Here is a 23229-nt window from a genome sequence, read left to right on the forward strand (position 1 = left end):
ATATCTTAGTTTTGCCGTGACTGCACTTCAGACGAATGAACGTTTTCGGCCTTTCCAGTTAACGTTATATAAAGAGTAACGTTAAATGATCTTTTTAAAGATTTTGTCGACTGACTAACTGTTACCTGTATGTGCAGCATTTTTTGCATTTAGGCAGATTACGCGTATGATTGCGTGGCACAAACACAGTCAATCGAATGTAACTTTAGGCCCAAATGAAGGTTGTCAGGTAAAATTGTATAGGATTTCTCGTTAAAACAAATATCTTAAAAAATATTTGTAACTTTGTTCATTTATAGGCCTACGGTCGAATGACTATATGTGCGTCATTTTTAATAACGTGTATTCATCTCGACGCAAGTTAGGCCTAAATTTGACTTTGCTTGAAAAATCCTTTGAACATGCCAAACCGTTGCACAAACGTACTTAATCGACTGTATATGAAAGTTATCTACATGCAAAGGTTTATAGGATTCAATTAAGTGGAACATGCTGCTTTTTTCCATGCTGAGTTGTAATTTCATTACAAAAAAAATGAAACTATGTCTTTGCTATTTCAGAGTCCTCATCGATGTGACCATTCCAACATTGCTGGCTCTGGTTTGGCACAATCACCCAAATACGGTATGTGTATTTTTTTTCTTTGTAATAATTTAAACTTGACGTTTAATTGCTTTGCAAAAGTGTGATGTCTGTTGTTTTCTCTCTCTTTTTGAATTTCAGATATGTGAGTTTTGGAAATGTGGCAATGTAAAGTGTGTGGCACAGAATTATCCAGTAGGTTTGAGTTATTGAAACATTCTAAGCTTAAACATGGACATTTTGGGGCGAGGTTCAGGCATCCTTGTGTATAGTAATGTATAGTAATTGTATAGTAATTGTCCTTGCACTTTTAGGACAATTGGTGTCTGATTTACACTGTTCGTAGTAAATGAAGTAAGTATTATGGATATTTACACAAGAATAAATAGCAAATTACAATGAATTCCTCCACAGTAGGCATATTTCATGGCCATCTTTATTTCTCTCTTTTATATCTTATCTTTATATCTTTCTCTCTTATATATATATATATATATATATATATATAAGAAATTGAGGTTTGTATTATGTACTTTTTGTAATTACCTAAACCTATTGCCAGCCTGTATGTTACCAATATTTCAGTGAAACTAAACAATGTGTTAATTATTATTTGATTGTTTGTCTTTTGTTTTGGCTTAGGACTGCAATCCTGAAGAAGCTGAGAGAGGAATTTCTGAGACCACTCTGGGGCTTTTTGTGATCCGTAAAGAAGGTGTTGGTGCTGAGGATGAGCCAGAGGATGTTGGAGTAGTGATATAAGGTGTGTTTGTCGAGTTCACGCGCGTGATCATAGGTACTAAACCAATGCGCGTGAACTCGACAATCGATTACTATGGACTTCGACCGAAAACAGGATGTAAATACAGGTATGTGCGCTAGCTGAATAAACATAATTTTTATTCATATCTTTCATATCTACTGCAGATTTTTTTTTTTCTGTGTTCTGCTGAATTTCAGCTTCATAGAGCTGACACAGAGTTCATCAACAGTGAAATGCTACTTAATCCACCACCAAAACTAAGATTGGACATTCTTGGTGGAGATCTTCTTTAGGTATGCCGCATACTCCATGGATGGCTTGATCAGGCAGCTGAGGCAGTGAGTAGGACACTTCGTTCTTGCCTAAATGTTGAAATGTGAAAAGATGGGTATCAATTACATTCGTGTTAATTTTGTATTATTTTTTTATCCAATGTCCTGATTGTTTATTTGTTCTTCAAATATTTATGAAGATGGGTACCAATTACACTCGTGTTTGAAATTTCAGATCAGAAGAAGGCACAAACTGATTACTGTACTATGCAGTGATATCAAAATGTTTACCTTAAAAATGTGAAAAGAATGTTTGATGTTGAAATTTGGATTCCTGTTACTTGGCACACAGGTTTAAAACTAAAAAGTGTAACATGAGTAATAACCACAGAAAGTACAGTTTGGGAGGATGCATAAAACTGTTGCATTAATTTGTAAAGTGCTGTATTATGTCATTTGTTTCTTTTGTCAGAATGGATGCTTCTTTTGACTTGGAGCAAGTTGCACACAATAAATGTTTGAAAATGTAACATGTATTTGACCGATAGAATTATCAGTAGAATTAATGAAATGTAAGATAGTTATATAAAGCAAGTAATAACTATTTATTTGAAATGAGTAAAGCTTAATTAATACACACTCTTGAATCACAGTTCATTAGTTCACATAACCATTATTTAATTCATTCATGTCAACTGAACATGATGGTGAAGCTTAAATAAAATGTTAACTTTTACGTTGGATTTATGTGATTAAAGTGGATGGAAAATTGACATGTAATTGAAATAAGTTTTAACTTTTGGGGTTAAATATTTTGTGTATGGGCCCTATTATACACCCGCGCAATACAGCGCCAGGCGAGATGCAAGTGTGTTTTGCTAGTTTTAACCTGACACAGTTTTCATTTTCACGTCCTGCAACACATTGTTTAAATGGCAAATGTATGTGAGCATCTGTGCACCCATAGGTGTTCAGGCGCATTGTCGGTGCGTTGCTATTTTGAGGAACTGAAATAGACTGAGCTTTTGACCAACAAAAACCTTTTCTAAAGTCAATGGCCCAATAGTTTTTTTGGATTACAATGTAAAAGATTATTATTGTGTACATAAAGATATGGTGAATCCGGCTTGTCCCGTAGATTGTCCCTTTAACCACACACACACACACACACACACCGCAAGCGCAACTGGCTTTTAAAGGGAATGGGAGATGAGACTCTGATTGGTTTATTTCACGTTTCGCCCAAAACACACTCATTACTCATTAAGAGAATAAGGACAACACTTTTAGATCATGCGCTGGGCACACAGATAATTTTTCCTGTCGTTAAACTAGCAAAAGTGGATTCAGACGCCCTAAGTGAACTTGTGCCGAACGCTATAGACTGCGAGCTTAGATCATTAAAATAGGGCCCTATGATTTTATTAATTTATCATGCGAGTGGCATGAGTTACACTAGCTGTATATTATGATTATTTTGCATCAGACAACAGACTGTACAAGACCGGTCATATGTATCAAAACTCACTGTCAAATCTGACTAAAGAGCTTTTTTTGATGCTAATATGTGTGATGATAAAGCAGTCTGTGAGAGCCAGTGCAAACCACTGAAGCGAGAGACTGATGATGTGTGACAGTGATCATGTGATCATGAACCTTGTGTAGAAGCTGCTGCTGTAGTTCGGCTTGATGTCTTCTCAGAGTTTGAGCTTCTGACTGGAGTCAGTGTTGTTGAAGCGACTGGAGCTGCAGAAGATGAATGTTCAGACGCATCAGGACATTAACATCATATTTTCATATTGATCATGACATGCAGTTTGTGTTCAATCATCACAGCTTACAGTGGCAGTAGTTGAGAAGAGAGATGTTACTGTATCATTTATTCCTGCTTTATATGAGAGTGAAACACAGTGAGCTGCTTCCCATAAACCTTCAGCTTTCCTGAATCAATGACATTATTAAGCCTTAGAATTCCTCAAACTGCATACAAATCCTTATAATTTAGCCTAGTATGACCCATAGGAGGTCAATATTGGGAATTATAAGGATTTTTATGCAGTTTATGACTTTGATCTCTAATATTTTACAATTGCCAAACGTATGAAGCCATCAGAAAGAGTAGAGCCAGTGTGTGAAAGTTTTGACAAATCTGTCAGAAAAGAGTGTTTTCTCACCTGAATACTTGACAGTGTATCTGACTGAGGTCTGGAGTTGATTTCTGAGAGTAAGCTGACATCTCCACTCTCTGTTGTTATCTTCATTCAGGAGTGTTGTAGTCAGAGTGATGATACAGCGATATTGATCTGATGATGATGATGATATCTGATATCTGGAGTCTGTCTTCAGATCAACACCAGCCTGATTCACCCACAACAGCTCAAATCCCTCAGAACTGACCCGATCATCACAGGGAGATCCATTATATGAATACAACTGACAGGAGAGAGTCACAGAGCGGCCTGGACTGATCTCAGTCTGTGATGATGATGATGAAGATGAAGATGATGATGATGATGATGATGATGATGATGGAGACACTGAAACTGAACACAAGACACAAATCACAGACTCTTCAATCATCATCTGAGTTTAAAGGGAGAATCTGCCCTTTTTAAATTGACCAGATAATCATAAACTTACCATGAAGAACATGCAGATGAACAAGTGCATCAGTTCCTGGTCGGTGTTGTCCGTTCACAAATTGTTGGCATCTGTATAATCCATAATCTTCTTCTGTGACGTTCTTGATGTTCAGAGAGCAGTCAGACTCCAGACTCAGTCTCTCATGTTTCTCTGTGTCTTTCTTCTTTATCCCTAATTCAATCAGTTCAACTGGTGCTGCTGAATCTCTGTATCTGATAGAGTAGATCCATGTAGTTGATTTGCAGTCAGAAAGAGTTTTATTACAGGACAGACGCACATTTTCACCAGAACTGATGAACACATGATCATCCACTCCACTGATACCTGAAACACAGTATATCTCAGTGATCATTATGATATTAATAAATGAAAACAATAAACCACACCAGCATAAAAACCAGAAGATTCAAATCATACAGTCTTTTATAATAATAGGAAGAAGAAATACTATAATATCATCATATCTTGAACTCTTGATTTCAGCTTTGTCATAAACATTACTGGACGGCACAGGATTAGTTGATCCTCCTCTTCAACCGTAGAAAATACACTAATAACTGACCTTAAAAGCTCTTTATCTGTTCTGTGTTTCTCTCTTTCCTTCAAACTCACCCTACTGTGACTTATGCACAGCTAAATACAAAATAACAATTCAAAACCCACAAAGAATATTTGTGGAACAGTTCCCAAAGGAAGGAGCAAAACTCAGGGAAGGTTTGCTGGGATCAGTAGTTCACTCTCCATCCAGACACAGTCGTGATGATACTGTACTTCTGTTCTCTGACCACACAACATCACTTCACTGAGCTGAACACTCGTTGTGTGTTTGATAGGAAGTTTATGATCAATCATGAGCTGAGTTTGGGAAGTAGTTCCCAGTCAATTGTATCATGATTAGGGCCCTCTCAAGTAAAAGTCATGACAAAATAATGCATTAATAAATCATTTAATACAATATGATTAAACATGCACTAGGAGAATATTTGTAATCTTTTACACCACCAGTACAACAAAACAAACAAACAAACAAAAGCTAAAAGTTATTTGTAGTTTGTTTATTATTTATTGACATCATTAAACATAGACTCAGCAGTCAACATCAGGGGTGTGAAGTAACGAATTACAAATACTCACGTTACTGTAATTAAGTAGTTTTTATTTCAGAATTTGTACTTTTTGAGTAGCTTAAAAATTGTGTAATTTTATTTTTACTTGAGTACATTTTAAGTGATGTATCGGTACTTTTACTCCGCTACTTTCCTTCTGTTTGTGGTCGTTACTCATTACATGCTTGTTTTAATTTTATTTTTATCCATCAACATGATTGGATCGAGTAATCAGTCTCGTGACTGTCATCAAATCAAATTAAGCACAGAAAACTTTGACCGCCTATTCCTGCTGTTACTCGTGACTGCTGTGGAAGTGCATTCTTCAACAATTCAATCCAGATATCAGCGTCTTCCTCTAATATGCTAAGGTACATTTCACATTTCTGCTTAATATGATATAGGCTGGGCTATCTACAGGCCAGGGCCTAACATTTGGTGTGAGGTTGGGGGTATTGCGTGACGAGTTCATAATGCGGTGAATTCCCGCTCCCATGTTTGCATTTCATACATTTCATACAATCCGTCTTCATTTGGCAAGTGCACTTGCGCAAAAACATTTTTCATGTTCAACTTTTGTTTTTTTGTGCGTGGATGCTGCTGATAAAACAGCTTCGCCGAGACTACAAAGAGACATGCATGTGTGTGTGTGTGTGTGTGTTTCTTTTGTAAAAGTTTCCCAGATATAACTTACCTATTTAATGCACAATTTTCCTTACAAATTATATTATCAGCATTACAATGTGAGTAAATGTAGCCGAGCAAATGTAAGGGATGATGCCCCCCTTCTAGAACAATGTGCATTTACGTTTAGATTGTAACATATTTAATAACATGGAATTACAGTGTAATTAATGTTAGGTAATTTGATAATATTAGTCATTCTCATTTATCAAAACACTATGTAACGAATACGACTCTGGGTAAATGTGAATTAGCTCAAGAATATGGGGAATTCTGGGAGTATTAATATTTATGACTCATGGTCATAATTCATAAGTCGCATGTACATTTATTTTATCAATTATCGAGATTACCTTGTTCTGTAACTGGTCTGACCAACATTTAATTCGTCCAGCGAAACAAATGTAAAATCATTACAGTCAGAGGTATTCACAAACTTCAAGGAAGTTTATGTCCTGGCCACGAACATTAAACTTTATTGAGTTTATTAATTGAAACTACTGAATGTAGTCTAATATCGAGCTTGTAGCTTAAGATCTTTTGTTTCATTGACTTTAGAATGGTGGGTTTTCAAACACGGAGACAGTGAAAAGTATTTATGAATTTTAATAAATGCAAAACTATAGATTATATGAGCTACGAATATAAACGTACGTAAAAATGCAAACAATAAACAAACAAACAGATAACCAAACAATAACATAAGTGATCAGAATGAAATGAAAGAAAGAAAGAAAGAGAAGAGAAGAGGAAGAAGGGTAACTTAATTCACAGACCTAAGAGATAGACACCCGGAAAACAGCTTTTATCAAACTCAATATACTTGCAGAATTCTGTGCTCTTTCTGGTGAGGCTGTAAAAGAGGCGCGCGTGTCCGGCTGGTTTGCGTCTGGCTTCGTCTTCTGGGTCGTTTCGCAAGACGATGTAAAGGCTTACTTGAATTTAAGTTACCGCGAAAGTTAGGTTCGTCTCCCGGGATGGGAGAGGTTTCAGATCTTGGTTGCAGAGACGGCAGGCTTTTTCATGGTGCGGGCCATGTGTCCCAGAGGCCAAGGCAAGGCCCGTTCATCTGGAGCAGCGCTGCACGTGGAGAAGGAGGGGGAGGTCAGCGGGGTCGATGAGAGAAGAGCGGTGAGCGAAGAAGGAAGAGAGTGTGATGAGGGGGTTTCTGCCTTTTAACAAACATCTGTTTACGCCTTCTCTTGGAACGACAGCGAATCAGATTGTCTTTTCTGAAGCGGGAAAATTCTCTTTGTGTGAAGAAGAAAACGCCTACTTTCACCATATGTCTTATGAGAGAAAGAATTCATATTTCTTCTTAAGATTGTACACCTGGAACAATACATCTTACTGTAATTTACTATGTGTGACGGGTTGAATTAAAACAGGACGGTCAGACAGATACTAATTATGACAGATAAAGGTCGGGGAAACATGATGTTACATCTATATGCATAATTACACACACATAAAGTTTGATTAAACACACAATAAAATTGTCAGCGTTTCCGTTATGGCAAGTGAAGGCACCTGGGAAACAAAGGAATATGTATCAAACATTTGAAGAGTTTTCTCTGAAGAGTTCCATGAAAAGTAAATGTGTTGGAATGTTGGTTTGCCAAGGAACTGGATGAGCTGCAGCTTTGGGACCATAAAGGTTTATGACCAGGTCGAGGTCGTATTACAAGACACTATTGAGTGATTTTCTTTCAATGAACCTTCAGAATTAAAGATTTTACTCTAGCAAGTCACACCTCTATTATAAATTTGTAATGAATGGTAAAATGACATTTTACTATGTGGAAGTCCATATATGGAAATGTGCTTCAGTTGCATCTCGTGGTGGGTTTCTGGTTGAAAGTCCACGAGTGTGTGTGTGTGTGTGTGTGTGTGTGTGTGTGTCTTCTGGAATGTCCTGAGGCTGTAAAGTCACAGGAAGTCCATGCTGAACTAGGGGGGGTTTTACAAAGGGGTTCTTAAAAACAGCGTCCTCTTTATGGCTCAAATGTCCCTCTGGGGAAATTATTAACCAGATTGCAATTTTGACATGTCCAAGTAGACTTGGCGACGCCGTGGACAGACCCGTTGTCTAAAAAGACAACGAAGGACGTGTTTGGAGACAAGGAATTACTAATTGGAACAGCATGTGACCGCATGTCAGGCATTGTCGCTACAACTAAAATTGGTACCGTTTTGGAGAGAAATTGGGTATTTTTTTAATCTCTCTATTTAACCCATCTCATGGTGTGTGATGCTGATCTATCATATGAGTTTCTAAAGGTTTTTGAATTCTTTGCACAGTTATGAATATTGATATTTTATGTGCAACGATAGCATGCTCGGGCTCAGTGGCCTTTCGTCTAATTTTAAATGCTTTTTTTGGGGGTAGAATCCGCAGCTCAGTACTCACTACTCATGAGTACTTTTAAATAAGCTACTTTTTTACTCTTACTCAAGTAGTTTTTTGGACAAGTACTTTTTACTCTACTCACACTACATTTTTTGGAATGTAATGGTACTTTTACTTGAGTATGTTTTTTCAGTGCTCTTTCCACCACTGATTGTCACGATTAGCCGCACTCCCTGGGTGATTACGGACACCATTTCCCACCATTTTTCCATGCGTTTACCTGCCTGTTGTGACCTTGTCTGTTCCTGATCTCCTGCCGGTTTCCTGTATCCTGTTTGTTTGCTGCCTGCCCTGATATCCTGCCTGTTTATTGACCACGATTTTGCCTGATCTTCTCTGCTGTGTTTGCTGGTGTATGACCCTTGCCTGGTGACTACTGTTTAATAAAGACAAGCTGCACTTGGATCTGAATGACTCCTATGCTTCGTAACACTTATATACGTTTATTTTCCTTATCTTAATAAAACGTTTACTTGAATTTTGTACTCTTTTGTATCTTTTGGTCTGACGACTGGGCGCGGGAGTCATGTCTAAGTATTTTTGTTACGATTTAAACTAGATGGATCGTAATAGCTGCGTTCCAGTCCACTTTTAGACACGCACTTGCGAACTTCCCAAAGCACTTCCCCTCAGGGGAATCCCTGCCGCCATTTTGAAGTGTGTTCCACTTCGTGAAGTGGATGAGGAAAGTTTATATGGACAGACCCTCATTCCCTCGATTTTGACCAAGGGAGCGAGTCTACTTCATATATACACTTCAAGCACCTATATGTCCCACAATGCAGTACGACTGTGACGTCACCACATATCTCGTCTAATCACCACCGCAACAAACAACTCTATGATGTATTAATTGTAGCCACATTGGCTATGAATCATGGCTCATTGAATCAGAACACAAACGCACATTCCTTCTTGCTGTCCCACTCTGAACCCCCGAAGGTAAATCAGTTGTGTTGGCTCCAGTTAGTCGGCAATAAATGGTCCTTCGCGACACCTTATTGCACCTTGGAGGATAAGTTCTGCATTCCAAACCCCCCCTTTTCCCCTCTCTGGACCACAGAGAGATAACGAAACTTGAAACTTTCTACACACAGACACACACACACACACAAACATCCTCCTATAGAAATATAGTTTTAATGTATGTAACTCAGATTTGGGTTTGACCTTCCTGTATGCATGTTTTATTAATTTGTTTGATCATATAATTATGATTTTCTAGAGGTGTGGTTTTGAAATGTATTCTTTAATCAATAGTGTTTTAGTTAGAGAAGGTTCACTAACATTCTCTGGCAATCCCTTCCCCCCTGTGTTGAACTGTGTTTTATTGCCTAATGGAATGTCCAGCGACAGATTTTAGGAGCAGAGTTAGTGTTAATCTTTAACCCTACTTAAATCCCACATTTTCTATATGTATAACCATTGAAGAAATATGTAAACCTGAATGTAATTTCTCTTTTCCACGATTGTTCTTCTCTGTGATGGGTTTTTGTATTCTTGTAAACCTTAAAGGAATAATGTTTCAGATGTGCACCCTGTTGCAATCATATATGCCATGTGGATCTTTTTAAAAGTCCAATTTTCATTTCCATTTGTAAATGTACATCACATTTTGGGTTAATCTTATTCCTAGATTGTTAGTAGAACTCTTAATGCTTATTTTACAGAATAAGAAGTCATTTCTATGCCGTAGCGTTTAAACATACCAAATGCGGTCTTGAATTGAACCTCCATATACCCGTAGGAAAGATATGGGTACCAAATTATGATAAAATGCATTTTACTGCAGTTATAATTGTTTAAAGTAGAAATGGCATGATCCTAAGACTGTCATAAAACATGCAAATCGAACTCCTAAGTGAGACAAAGGAAATTTCTCCCGCCTGGAATTTCGCGTTCCAATTGGCCCAAGCGCCAGGGAGGAGGAATTTTTCGCTACCCTAGAAAAGCGGAACACTCCGCGTTCCGTTCAGTTGAGTTCGGTATTTTCTTTCGTCTTGTTTGTTCCTGCTTGTTCGAACCCTCCTCATCAGGGAGACCATCAATGGCTCCCGTTTAGGGGGCTTTATATTTTATTTTCTTTAAGTCTTTTAGTTTTGTTTCGTCTTCGAACTTCGGCCGACAACTTCAACTCAAAGGAAAAGACTCTGTTGAAAATCCCGCGGCGCGCGCTCCTCTTCATTGAGGACGTGCACGAGCACTGCGTCTGAGGAAATTCCTGGCTCCATGGGACCTAGGGAGTCCTCATCTCCGTTTTATTTTCTTTACTAAGTTTTATTTTCATATTCGTTACTCCCTCCACAAAGGGAACTGAACTCTGAATCATGTTTCTGGCCACTTCACGTTTCAGTGAACCTTTAAACTGCGCGCGAGTCTGCTCGCCCCGAAGACACGAGGAAACACGCCCCGCTCTTAAAGGAGCTCTTCTTCAGCAAATACAAAGAGAACCATGTGCCATGCAAGTATCGATTATTGAATTGAACTTACAATGTGATTTCTTTGTTGTCTCTTACGGGTTACTGTCTGTGATTTTGCCATGCTGAGATCATCTCGGTGATCTCTCTCGTCCTGAAACTTTAGTTTCACTTTCTCCCTTCCTCTCCCTCTCTCATCTGTTATCCGTTTAGTCTTGTATTTTGTTTACGTGTCCTGTACATACATATTTACTCGTGTAAATTGTAGAACTTGTATTCCTTAGTTCGATGTAGTATTAGTCCAATTATTAAATTCCATATGCCCTTGACTGACTCTGATTTAATTGCCCATGTTACTTAGTCCCTGAAATGTTCGATCTTAGCTATATGCTTTATCTTGGTAGGCTATGATTTAAGTAACCTAATTTTAGTCTACAAACACCGAGAGTGTCTTTTCAAGGCCTGGAAAAGATACTCTTTCTCGTGTTTGTAAGAAGGATAATTTTCCTTGAGAGTTAAGTTAATCTTATGTATGTTTGCTGGACAAACAGATTGTTTGATAACTAAATTAATTCCATTAAAGTTATCCCATAACTTCGAGCTGAAATAAGAACAATTGATGTATTAATGACGAACCATAACCCGTTATGGTAATCGTTCATATATCAATCTAGTTCAGCTGCGATAAATTAATGTAACTGTAACATACAAAATATTAATCATATTCATGAGTAATTATTAAAATTCCCTATAGATCATTTGAGCTAATATTAATATTAATGTACAACCCATTGTTGCTACATAATTATATATTTTTTTATTTACAACAACCCAAACACACCTATATACATTTGGATGCTGCATTAAACAAATTCTTAAAAGGAAAAAAAAAATTTAAATAATAAAACTCCATAGCTGATTCCAAGTGATCAAGGGCTTAGGATGTTCCAGTTCAGCCCACCGCAGTTTCCGCCAGTAGTGGGCACTCGTGCAACGTAAGCAATGACGTACATCCGAGTGAACGAGACGGAGGGAAGTTAGCGAGTGAAGGGAATGACAATTTTGGACTGGAACGCAGCCTAGGAAAATATGTTGATTGCATTTTCACGCAGCTGACACGCAACAGAGACGCCACGCTCACGCCACACAGCCAGTGTGTCGCCGGCCTAACACGCCGAGAGCCCCTATAGTGCGCCACTAATAAGTGTCTCACCAGAAACAAACCCTACATACTGTAGTTCCAGGAAGAAAAGTAGTTATGACTAAATATTTATGAATAATTAAAATAAGAAAACGGTTTAGATCAAATTAAATTTATTAGTGGTAGTTATTAGTCTATTTTCCACATTTAATTAGAGTATAGATCTATTAAATGAATGGCAAAATAATCTTACACCATTCTAATTATTTGTCATGAATAGGTGCTCTCGCCATGTTAGTTGTGTTGTTTTACGGTAATGCTGGAATTTTAATCTAATATATGTTTACTGCTTTGGTAAACCGAATTGATAATTATAGTCATGTTTGCATGAGTTTTAAATTGGGAATTTTCCAAGAAGTTATGTACAGTAATTAACTGTATTGTTTTGTTTTTTAATTGTATATGCTTCATTTAACTTGTGTACGTGCCGTATTTGATTGTAAACGTGCCTCGTGTGTGTCTTTACAGGTATGTTTGGGCTTTATTTTGAGTCTATATGTTTAATGATGTAAATAAATAATAAAAGAACTACAAATAACCTTTTTCTTTTTTTTCTTTTTTTGTACTGGTGGTGTAAAGGAATACAAATATTATCCTAGAGCATGTTTAATCATATTTTATTAAATTATTTGTTAATGCATTTTTTTGTCATGCCTTTACTTGCCCAGTCAACACTTTAATCTCACAGTGATCTCACCATGTGGTCACAACATCATCAATGTGAGTCACAGTGAGCTAAAAGTGTAACTCTAAAAGTGTAACTCACAGCGCACTCTCTGTGGCCACAATATGAGCTCATCCCAGATAGAAATGTTGTTGTTCTATCAATGTTGTTATGTTCTTGTAATGGTTTCTGTAGATCATTTTACCAGAATGTTGGTAATGTTGTTACCAGAATGTTCTCCTAAAGGAAGGATAACACTCTCTAAAACATTTTAAACATGATTAGTCCTAACATTGATAGAACATTATCCCTTAACATTCTTATAAAGTTTTAGCGGGAAGCTTCCCAGCAGACACAGGACTGAACCTCTTAAAAGAGGATTAGATGTTGAAGATTGTTTGAAAGTAATAGTTTGGTTTGGTCACCGTTATGGTGATGAGTGTTTGCTTTAGTTGGGCTCTTTGGCCTTGACTATTTGATGTTAGTTTTTCTCTGGCTGCTAAGTGTTTATTATAGCAAGAGAACATGTGATCAAGTATGCTGGCTACTTGTTGATCATAATGTGACGGTCTGATTTCACCCAGGGACTAAATCTTAAAGGCTGTCTTAAAGCCTCCTGTCCACTATCTAGCCGGGATCATTTAGATGCAGCCTTGGCACTTCACCAGGCGGGGGCGCTGTTACTGTGGTTCAGTGCTTCACCAAAGCTTCATTTGCCCATCACTACCACCAGTGTTTTAATCAGAAAATATGGAGTATTTATTATAAAAACAAAAAAAACTGTGCACAATAAGATTTAAATGCCTTTAACAAGACAAACACAAACCTCGAGAATCAACGTGTGAATCTCAATAATGGTGACATGCTTCATGCAGCAATGCATTCTGGGTGCATCATACAAAACTAATCAGTGGCTCCCAGAATGCATTGCGGCATGAAGCACGTCACCGTTATTGAGATTCACGCGCCGATTCTTGAGGTTTGAGTGTGTCTAAGTGAATCAGTAGTTCAAAAATATTTAGTGTTTTTATACACATTTTTTTTATTACAAAAATGTTGGATGTCATCCTATAATAAACATTACTATAATCAATTATATGAAATTAATACATTTGAAAGTCTAGAAGAGATCATCTGATCAGAACACAACATCATGATTATATTAGTTTAGATTAGATTAGATTTCTTTATTTGTCATTGTACAATTTCACATACAACAAAATTTGTAGACTCTCCAACGTATACAGGTAAGAGTAGTTGAATACATATTGCAATGAAGGCCGTATTGCTCATAAATAAATAAAGTGCTCGTAGTGCTTCACATAAGTTATCTTGTGTGTCAAGAATGTGTTGTTGTGATGGTTTGGGATGTATTTTCAGTTCATGGTTCATTATTGTGATAGCTTTGGGATAGAAGCTGTTCATGAGTCTCGTTGTGCGTGATTTGATAGACCTGTAGCGTTTTCCGGATGGCAGTAGTTCAAATAAGTGATAAACTGACCAACTAAAGCAAACACTGATCACCATAATGATGATCAAACCAAACTATTATTATTAATAAATCATCAACATCTAAAGCTGTTAATCTCAATAAGGACTTTTGTACACATATGACAGAAGTAAATCTGGTTTGTAATAAGTGAAGCTGGTAATGCTGTTTGTGGAGTTGTTTAATGAAGTTTACAATATTTGACGTCTGAGCGATGTTGGGAGTCAATGTCCAATAACATTTCTATCTGGGATGAGCTCATATTGTGATCATATTCTAACACAACAAGTATTCAGCCCAGTTCAGTTGTTGTGTGACTTTTCCAGAAGTCAGAGAACAGAGGTGCAGTCAGGGTACTTCTTATTCCTTCTTAAAGCGGCAGATTGTTAATGAAAGCATTAACTATCAAACATGTACTAACATGTAGTTAAGGCTGCTGTTATTCATGCGTGAATCCATAATGACTCCATCGTAGTTCAGGATAACTCTTCAGTGGTTCGTGATTAGTTCATGCTTTCAATTATCATTATTTCATGTAGAATTAAGTATTAATCCAGGTATTAGTACATGCTTATTCATATAGTGTGGCCATGTGTTTGAGTATATGAAGAAAGCAAAGGCAAACTTTAAATATGCCCTACGGTTCATTAAGAGTAATGAGAACACTCTCAAGGCTGACTTACTGGCAAGGAAGCTGCAAAGCAATAGCCCTACAGACTTCTGGAGAGAGATAAAAAGAATGAACTACAATAAACTGTTCCTACCAACTCATGTTGATGGTGTAAATGGAGCAGAACAGATTACACAGATGTGGCAGAAACATTACTTTGACATTTTCAATGCTGTCAAGAGTAATTCTTTTATTGTTAACAAAATTGAGGAGAGTGACATTTTGGCCTTGTTGGCCATTTGTTTTACAGGCTTTCTTATTCATGGAGTCTTACCTGACCGATTATTGTCTGTCATTTTGGTTCCAATTGTAAAAGATAAAACTGGCAAAATTAACAGTAAAGACAATTATAGACCTATAGCTCTGGCCAGCACTTTGTCTAAGGTACTGGAAAAGTCCATTTTGAATAAGTTGGGAAAGTTTTTGCTGACCTCTGATAACCAGTTTGGTTTTAAACCCAAGCATGGAACAGATATGTGCATTTTTGCTTTGAAAGAAATCTTGGATCTGTACAATAGACAAAATACAACAATTTTTATGTGTTTTATTGATGCCTCAAAGGCCTTTGACTATGTAAACCATGAAAAATTATTTTCTAAATTGTACAAGAAAGGTGCTCCAAAATGTCTTGTGAGAATTCTGGTTTTTTGGTATGGCCATCAGTTGATGTCTGTAAAATGGGGAAATTGTTTATCTGCATCTTTCTGTGTGTCAAATGGAGTAAGACAGGGCAGCATTTTGTCTCCGTTTTTATTTAATGTGTATATGGACGACTTGTCAAGGTTTTTAAATGATTGTGGAACGGGCTGTAGGGTTGGCGACAGTACCATTAACCACTTAATGTATGCTGATGACCTTGTTATTTTCTGTCCATATAGCGCTGGGTTACAAGAGCTGTTGCATGTGTGCACTCAGTATGGAACAGACTTTGATATAAAATATAACTCAAAGAAAAGCATTATTATGATAGCCCGGAGCAGAGAGGACTCCAAACTGGTTTTCCCAGATTTCTTTTTGTCAGGCAATAGACTTAAGGTCACTAATGAATGTAAATATTTGGGGCATTATTTGACTGCGGACCTGTCTGATGACAGAGACATTTACAGACAGTGTGGCATGATTTATGGACAGGCTAACATGCTGATCCGCAGGTTTGGAATGTGCTCAACACCTGTTAAAATCAGACTCTTTAGGGCGTATTGCACTACTATGTATACTGCCCACCTGTGGAGGCGCTACAAAAAGAGTAGTATGCAAAAGCTAATTGTAGCGTATAATGATGCCATGCGGATGCTACTGAGGGTCCCACGTTGGAGTAGTGCAAGCCAATTGTTTGTAAATGTGGGTTTGCCAAACTGCCCTGCTGTACTGCGAAATCTTATGTACAGGTGCATGTGCAGGCTCTCGAGCTCGGTGAACAGTATCATCACTGCACTGACCAACCCTGAACTAAGCTCGGTGCGATATTCTTCTGCCATTTGGACTCACTGGCTTATGAGCCTATACAGGAGATGAATGTATTGTTTTTATGTTGTATAATTTTTTTTTTCTTTTTCTCTTCTTTTTTCTTGTGTGTAATATGGACCATTATTCACGTGTCTGAAATAAAGAATAATAATAATAATATACCCTTATTGTAATGTGTTACCCTTTTTTCCTCACTTAAAGCAAACAACACACTCTCCAGAATAAACTATTAGTCTTTATCAGAGAGCTGTTCAAATCACTGACACACTCTTAATATGAAGATAATTCTTCATCATCAGATGTTTGAGTGACACTATGTCCAGTATCAGGAATAATACAGTATGATCTGTGTGTATCAATACACAACTCTGAGATCACAACGTGAATGTGTGCAAGAATAAACTGAGCATGTTCAAATGAACTCTTTCCAGACTAATTCCACTAAATGTCTTTAGAGAAAATACAGATTTCTTTACCTGTGAGAAGTGAAGAGAGAATGATCAGTCCCAGCAGACACAGATCACACTTATCAGCCATTTTGTGTTTCTGTCAGTCTTTCTCTTCATTATATATAGTTACAGCTCTTCCTTTAAACATCATCAGCTCCTCCTCTGGTTGGTAACTTCCTCAGAGTAATTTTTATGTGTCTATTTTTTTTTTTTCATTTACACTTTTTTTCCCCATCACATCACGTACACATTGTGTTGCGATATGTGTGTGTACAATGAAGCTTTTATTAGGCTACTAAGTTTGTGCTTGTGAAACCACAAATTCACAACCACCAGAAGTGTTGATGCGTCAAGATCACACTTCATCTATATATACACAGCAAAAACTCCAGTGTTAAATTAACTCTCCTGGGAATTTATTTCAGACCACACTCAAAAGTGTTAAAATAAGGGTACATTAAAAAGTCAAGGGCCCAACTAAAGCAAACACTGATCACCATAACGGTGTGATTTTCTCCTTCAGTGATTCTGCTTATTAACATCAGGTGACTTCAATAATTGTCAATCATCACTCAATTAATCACTGAATAATTAATTATAACTTAATTATATCTTAATTATAACTTTAACACTGATTCACTGTTATTTTAACTCTCTTAGGGGCTGTTTACATGACACCGTTTTCAACGTTACACTTTTTACGTTCATTTACACGACAATGGTGTTTTGGGGCCTGATAACGCAAATGTTTGAAAACGGGTTTCAAAGTGCAAGTTTTTGAAAACGGTCTCCTCGTAAACAATCAAAATGTGAATCTCTGAAGTTGATGAGGTCATGCACATGCGTATTACGTGTTCAGTCTATAGTGTTTCATCGCCATCTGATGGACTGGCAGCAGAATAGAGGGTTTTTAGTCATTATTCATATTAATTCAGTTCAGTGGTGATTTGCTTCAATGACTGTGTAAGGTTCATCAATTATGAAATGATTCAGCAACTCTTCCCCTCATTCTTCAGCACTGAAACAGGGCTGAATAAACGGGACTAAGTGAGCTCATGCCGGTCTATTTCCCGCGCGTCTCACTATCTCTGTAGCAGGAAAACTCCAAAAACAGTGAGAGCGAGCACAACGCTGACTACGCTCAGCTGAGGACAGTGCTAAGTGTGATGTTCTCCGCTGTGATTATCAGTTGACACTCATTAGAACGTCTTTCGTCGCCGTTTATTCTTAAAGTGGCGCTCCTCTGAGTGTGTCTATGCCCACGCAAGCCACATCCGCGTGTCTCACTCTCCTGCTGGAGCAAGCACAGTGCTTAAGGGTCTGAAACTGAAAAAGATGTCTCTCCCCTGTGGCTATCAGGGACAATTATTGAGCATATCACTCTCTAAAGAGCATCTTTAGCCAGTGGTTGTTTTACAGCCCCGTGCCAATGTGTGTCACTTGCCAGGGCTGTGCCCACGCAAGCTGCATTCATCAAGGATGAACACTCATGGCAAAGTGCAAGTCTCGCCTCTCTGCGCTCGCGTTCTGCAGCTCAGCAGCGACCCAGGCCCCGACGCAAAGCCGTAAGCTGCGCCTCTGCCCGGCCAAACTGCTAATTTTATGAACGCCAGTCCCCGACCCAACATGGCGAGCTGCCGTCTGTACTAATTCAGCCCTTAGCCACCCGGGCCGAGAAAACCTATCCCCGGAAAGCTATCCTCAGTGTGAGCTTACTGGCGAAAATGCTGTCAGGCTTCTATGGACGTTACTTCCTCGTTCCCAAGAAGGATGGTGGCATCAGGCCCATCCCAGACCTCGGACATCTGAACTACGCACTCACGAAATGGCTGTTCAAGATGCTAACTTTGAATCGTTCTTGTGGTTTGCATTCGAAGGGGCTGCATACCAGTATACAGTCCTACCATTGGACTGTCTCTGGCACCACGCACATTCAAGAAGTGTATGGGTGCAAATGTATTTCCCCTGAGACACAAGGGAATGCATATCCTCAACTACCTCGATGACTGGCTCATTTTAGCCCAGTCAGAGGCGGAATTAAACTCTCTCAGATATGTGCTCCAGCCATTTGGGATGCCTAGGACTCAGAATCAACGTAACCAAGATCTCACTGATCCCCAGTCAGAGAATCTCTTCCTGGGTGCAGTAATAGACTCAGCCGAATGAAGGTTTGGCTGACACCCGAGCACGCTCAGAACATTCAACGACTTTTGACTTGGTTCAGAGTAGGGGCCCGTTGCCCTCTCAGAACCTTCAAAGGATGCTAGGCCTCATGGCCTCGACATCGACAGTCCTTCTGCTGGGTCTGCTGCATTGCGCCCCCTGCAGTTCTGGCTGAAACCCCAACATTCTATAGTATTCCTGCTAGAAAAGTTGTTTGTCCATGATAAACCTGTGATATTACTCGCATACTAGTCATAATCTGAATATATACTGTAGTACACATGCAAGAAAAGGCTTTAGTACAAACTAGGGTAAAAGCACAATAACACAAAGAATGAAATGGCAACTATATATGTAGACAATACTTTTATTATTTTAAATTAGTAACATATGTGTACATGTCAAGACTGCTAGGTTTTCGGTCATTTGAGAGTTTGTTACGAGTCCACATCAGGGAATGCACATCTCAACTTTCCTGCATGGGAAAATAAATAGTACAGTGTAGCTGAATGCCACTGCATAGTATACTAGAGGAATCACTGGTAATGGGTCATTGAATTACTGAAAAATTCATTTTCAATAATTCTACAGTTTAGAGAAATTTCTTTACTCCATAAACATTTTTCAGGTTTATGTGTTTTTGTCCCTAAAATGATGTTCTAATATTGTACAATACTGGTTCCCGACAATTCCTAACCCTCACTGATATACAATTAGTTAAAACAATTTTTTAATGCAATCTGCAATTTTGGGCTGAAATCTAGGCTGAGATGTGAGAAGTGAAATCAGCAAGTGATTTCTTTTTGTGTTTGATAAAAGTCATGAATTTAGAGTGCATGCTAAAATACAATGTAACTTTACAAAATAACTTTAATGTGCAAAATTTCTATCACTGGACCATTAAAGTACACATTTAAAATACACTTTGGAGGGGAATTAAAAAATTATACAGTTTATTTTATTAAAACAGTTTTGGATGTCCTATTGTAGAAACATTACTTTAATCAAATGCATGACATTAATAACACACATGACAGTTTAGAAGAGATCAGCTGATCAGAACACTAAATGAGGATTATATCGTTATCTAGGGCTGGATGATATGGGCAAAAAAATCATATCTCTATATTTTTTGGTTAAATGGCGATATATGATATATATCTCTGTACTTTCTACGTTTTTCTATTTGGATAAAGAAAATCTGTATTTATTTAAAAAAATGTTCACATCCTGCCCAATGATATTTATTACATACAAAACACCGTATGTTATGAATCTTACACGAAATTCACCTTCATCACAGTGTAACTGATGGTAATGGGAAAACGTGTATCAATGCAATGTTTTTAGCTTTGCCTTATGTTACTAGCTCGTTATCAAATCAAACTCAATATTTTAAACTTTACCAGTATCAATATGCTAGCTTGATAGTGAGTACTAACAGCCATGTTAGTTGTTTATATTCACAATGATAAAGTTAGGTATTTTATTACATTTGATTTTGACATGATGTCACTACATGCACTGCGCTCCTCTCTGCTCGGCGCTGGCAAACGCGTCCTCCAGCTGAGCGGTCGGCATCGCGCGTTCATGTGTTTTGGGGGCGTGGCTTTGGAAGGAGCCCAGAAGGGAGTGAATGGAAATAAGTAGCTGTGTTTATTGTGTCCTGAGAGGACTACAGACACTCGATTTTTAAACTCTCTTTTTCAGAGTACTTACATTTTAATTATGTATTGGTATATAAAGACAGTTTAAACAAATTTGGGAAAAAGTTTTTCAGAAAAAACCTGCCTTCCCTGCCTTTAAGGGGTAAAAAAAAATATATATATTACAAATGCAAAACGAGGGAATGTAAAAATAAACATGTTAAACATTTTTATCTATACAGTATATGAAGACTTCAGATGCAAAAGCCTCTAAGTGCCTCTAAGAGGCAAAAGCCTTTAAGTTTTCCTCTAGAATGATCGTGTTTATCAAGCTTGTATGTTTATGTTCAGTTATTTCACTTTAATGGCAATGAAAATGACCTATTAATTGTCATTAAAGTGAAATATACGAGATATACCTAAATATACGAGCTTGATAAAAATGCTCATTTTAGGAGAAAATTTCAGATGGCACTTAGAGGCTTTTGCATCTGAAGTCTTCATATAAAGTTACTAAATAGTTGCAAACTATATACAAAAAATATTATAATGAAGAAAACACAAACAAACACAACAATAACAAACAAACAACCCTTACAATTGCCTTTAATTTATGATATTAAAACTATATCAATAGACATGTCACACTAAAGCATTAAATAACACCCTCTCACCCTCTCCCCAACCCCCCCAATCCGCCCGGCCCACCTTTCATCTCATATCTGGAGCCGGGCCTCCTGTGACTCACATTGTGATCATATGGAGAGATCACTGTGAGATCAACGTGTTGACTGGGATGTTAATGAAGAAAAATCTGGCCTTTTATTTGTAAAAAAAAAAACACATTTTAATCTAAACTTGGTGTCACTCTTTCTTCAGGGTGATCAGAGTTTTTTCTTTGTTTTCTGAGAAGAAGAAAATAAAATGATGAACAATCCTCTGTAAGTTTTTGCTATTGTAAATATTGCTGCAGATTTGCTCAAAACTCGCCAGTATTTTATTGTAATATTGCAGGCATCTCTATTTCCTCTGGGTGCTTCGAGTCCTTCCTCCCTGCAAAATAAAAGCATTGACTGACCTCTCGTATGTGTTTTTATCATGATTGCAGATTGTTCCAGATCAGATGAGTGTGAATCATCAGATTGTGTGCGGCTCAAAACTCACCAGCTCTTCTTGCACAGATGATCTGAAGAAGAATCACAGTAGGAGCAGCAAACACTGCCATCTCAACAATAGTCACAATCACTGCAGGAAACATGAGAGGAAGAAGAGAAACTGTACATGACTGAAGTCAAGGGTATTCAACTATCAACAGTTATTGATGAAGCTTTTACAGACTGACTGATAGTTTAATGTTATAAAGCTGTCAGTATAAATGAACGTGTCGTACCTCTGTATAATGATCCAGCAGTCACACTGACTTCAGTTTCTCCTGGATCTGTGGATCACGTCTGTTAGTTCAGTTCAACACATAATGCCACATATACACAACATCATCATCACATAATACTGGAGCTTCATATCACAGAAATGATGAATATGTGCACGAGTCTGTCATCATTATCTTCTTACTTCAATCTCAAGGTGTCAGGAGGAGAATGACTATCGCCATTGACCAAAAATAAATCTATTTGATGCTTTATTCATTCATAGATATTCATGTTATAACTTATAAGTGAGTTTCTAGCACACTTGCATTTCTAAGTTTGCAGAAACATTGAAATGTGGAATATCTATTTATTGACGGCATCTAAAACATACCACGTTTCCTGTATGATCGTTGTTTCCCCGCCTCCTCAGACTCGACGCTTATGTGGGTTGCCAGTTTGAGGACATGCAACAGAACGAGTGCAATTGACAATGAAAGCCGAGGAGACTTACACACTGAAAGTGGATGAGTTGATTTATCCATGTTTTAATAAGCTCTTGTTCATAGAGATGTTTAGATGGATACAGAGGCTTTATAGGTTGTGTGGAATCTGCAATCTCTGACCCAGTTTGTTTGATGACTGCGATACGCTGTGTTTTCCTGCTATCTGGCATCCCGGGGTGTGGGAATACTATTGGCTGAACTGGCAGTGGGCGGAGTCACACAGACCAAAACAAAACCCGACTGACAACATGGAAATTGTAATCCAGAGAAGATTCAGAAACTGATTCTAGAAAACTCCACGAGTCGGTCAAATGAGGATGATGTTCACACACACCTGGATTCAGAGGGTTTGCTGTGGTATCTGGAGTCAGTGCTGTTGCTGTAGTTGATGTTACAACTGTTAAAAACAAAATGGACATAGAAATATATAATATTTTAATGCATGAACATAATATCAAGGCATTTATTTCACAAACTGCTGTAGTCCAGAGCTACAGTATCAGTGCTGAAAGATGCTCACACTAACATGGGATGAGTTATGTTCAAAATATCAGAGATCGTAGTTTCCCCGCCTCCTCAGACTCGACGTTCACACGGGTCGCCAGTTTGAGGACACGCAACAGAACAAGCGCAATTGACAATGAAAGCCAAGGAGACTTACACACTGTAAGTTGATGAGTTGATTTATCCATGTTTTAATATACTCTCGATCATAGAGATGTTTAGATGG

At 37.8% G+C, this 23229-nt stretch overlaps 1 protein-coding gene across 1 annotated transcript in view; it reads right to left on the reverse strand.

Annotated features, from left to right (window-relative positions):
• Positions 1–23229, reverse strand: part of LOC307165936 (uncharacterized protein) — a gene marked incomplete at its 5' end in the record, with an annotated part of 45726 nt that overhangs the window by 14673 nt on the left and 7824 nt on the right. Inside the window, one exon of the mRNA XM_079884023.1 lies at positions 22834–22896. Coding sequence (XP_079740149.1) covers positions 22834–22896 — 63 coding nt within the window. The remainder of the gene's footprint in view (positions 1–22833; positions 22897–23229) is intronic.

Source organism: Squalius cephalus (genome assembly GCF_949319135.1).
Source record: "Squalius cephalus genome assembly, chromosome: 1".
NCBI classification, from domain to species: domain Eukaryota; kingdom Metazoa; phylum Chordata; class Actinopteri; order Cypriniformes; family Leuciscidae; genus Squalius; species Squalius cephalus.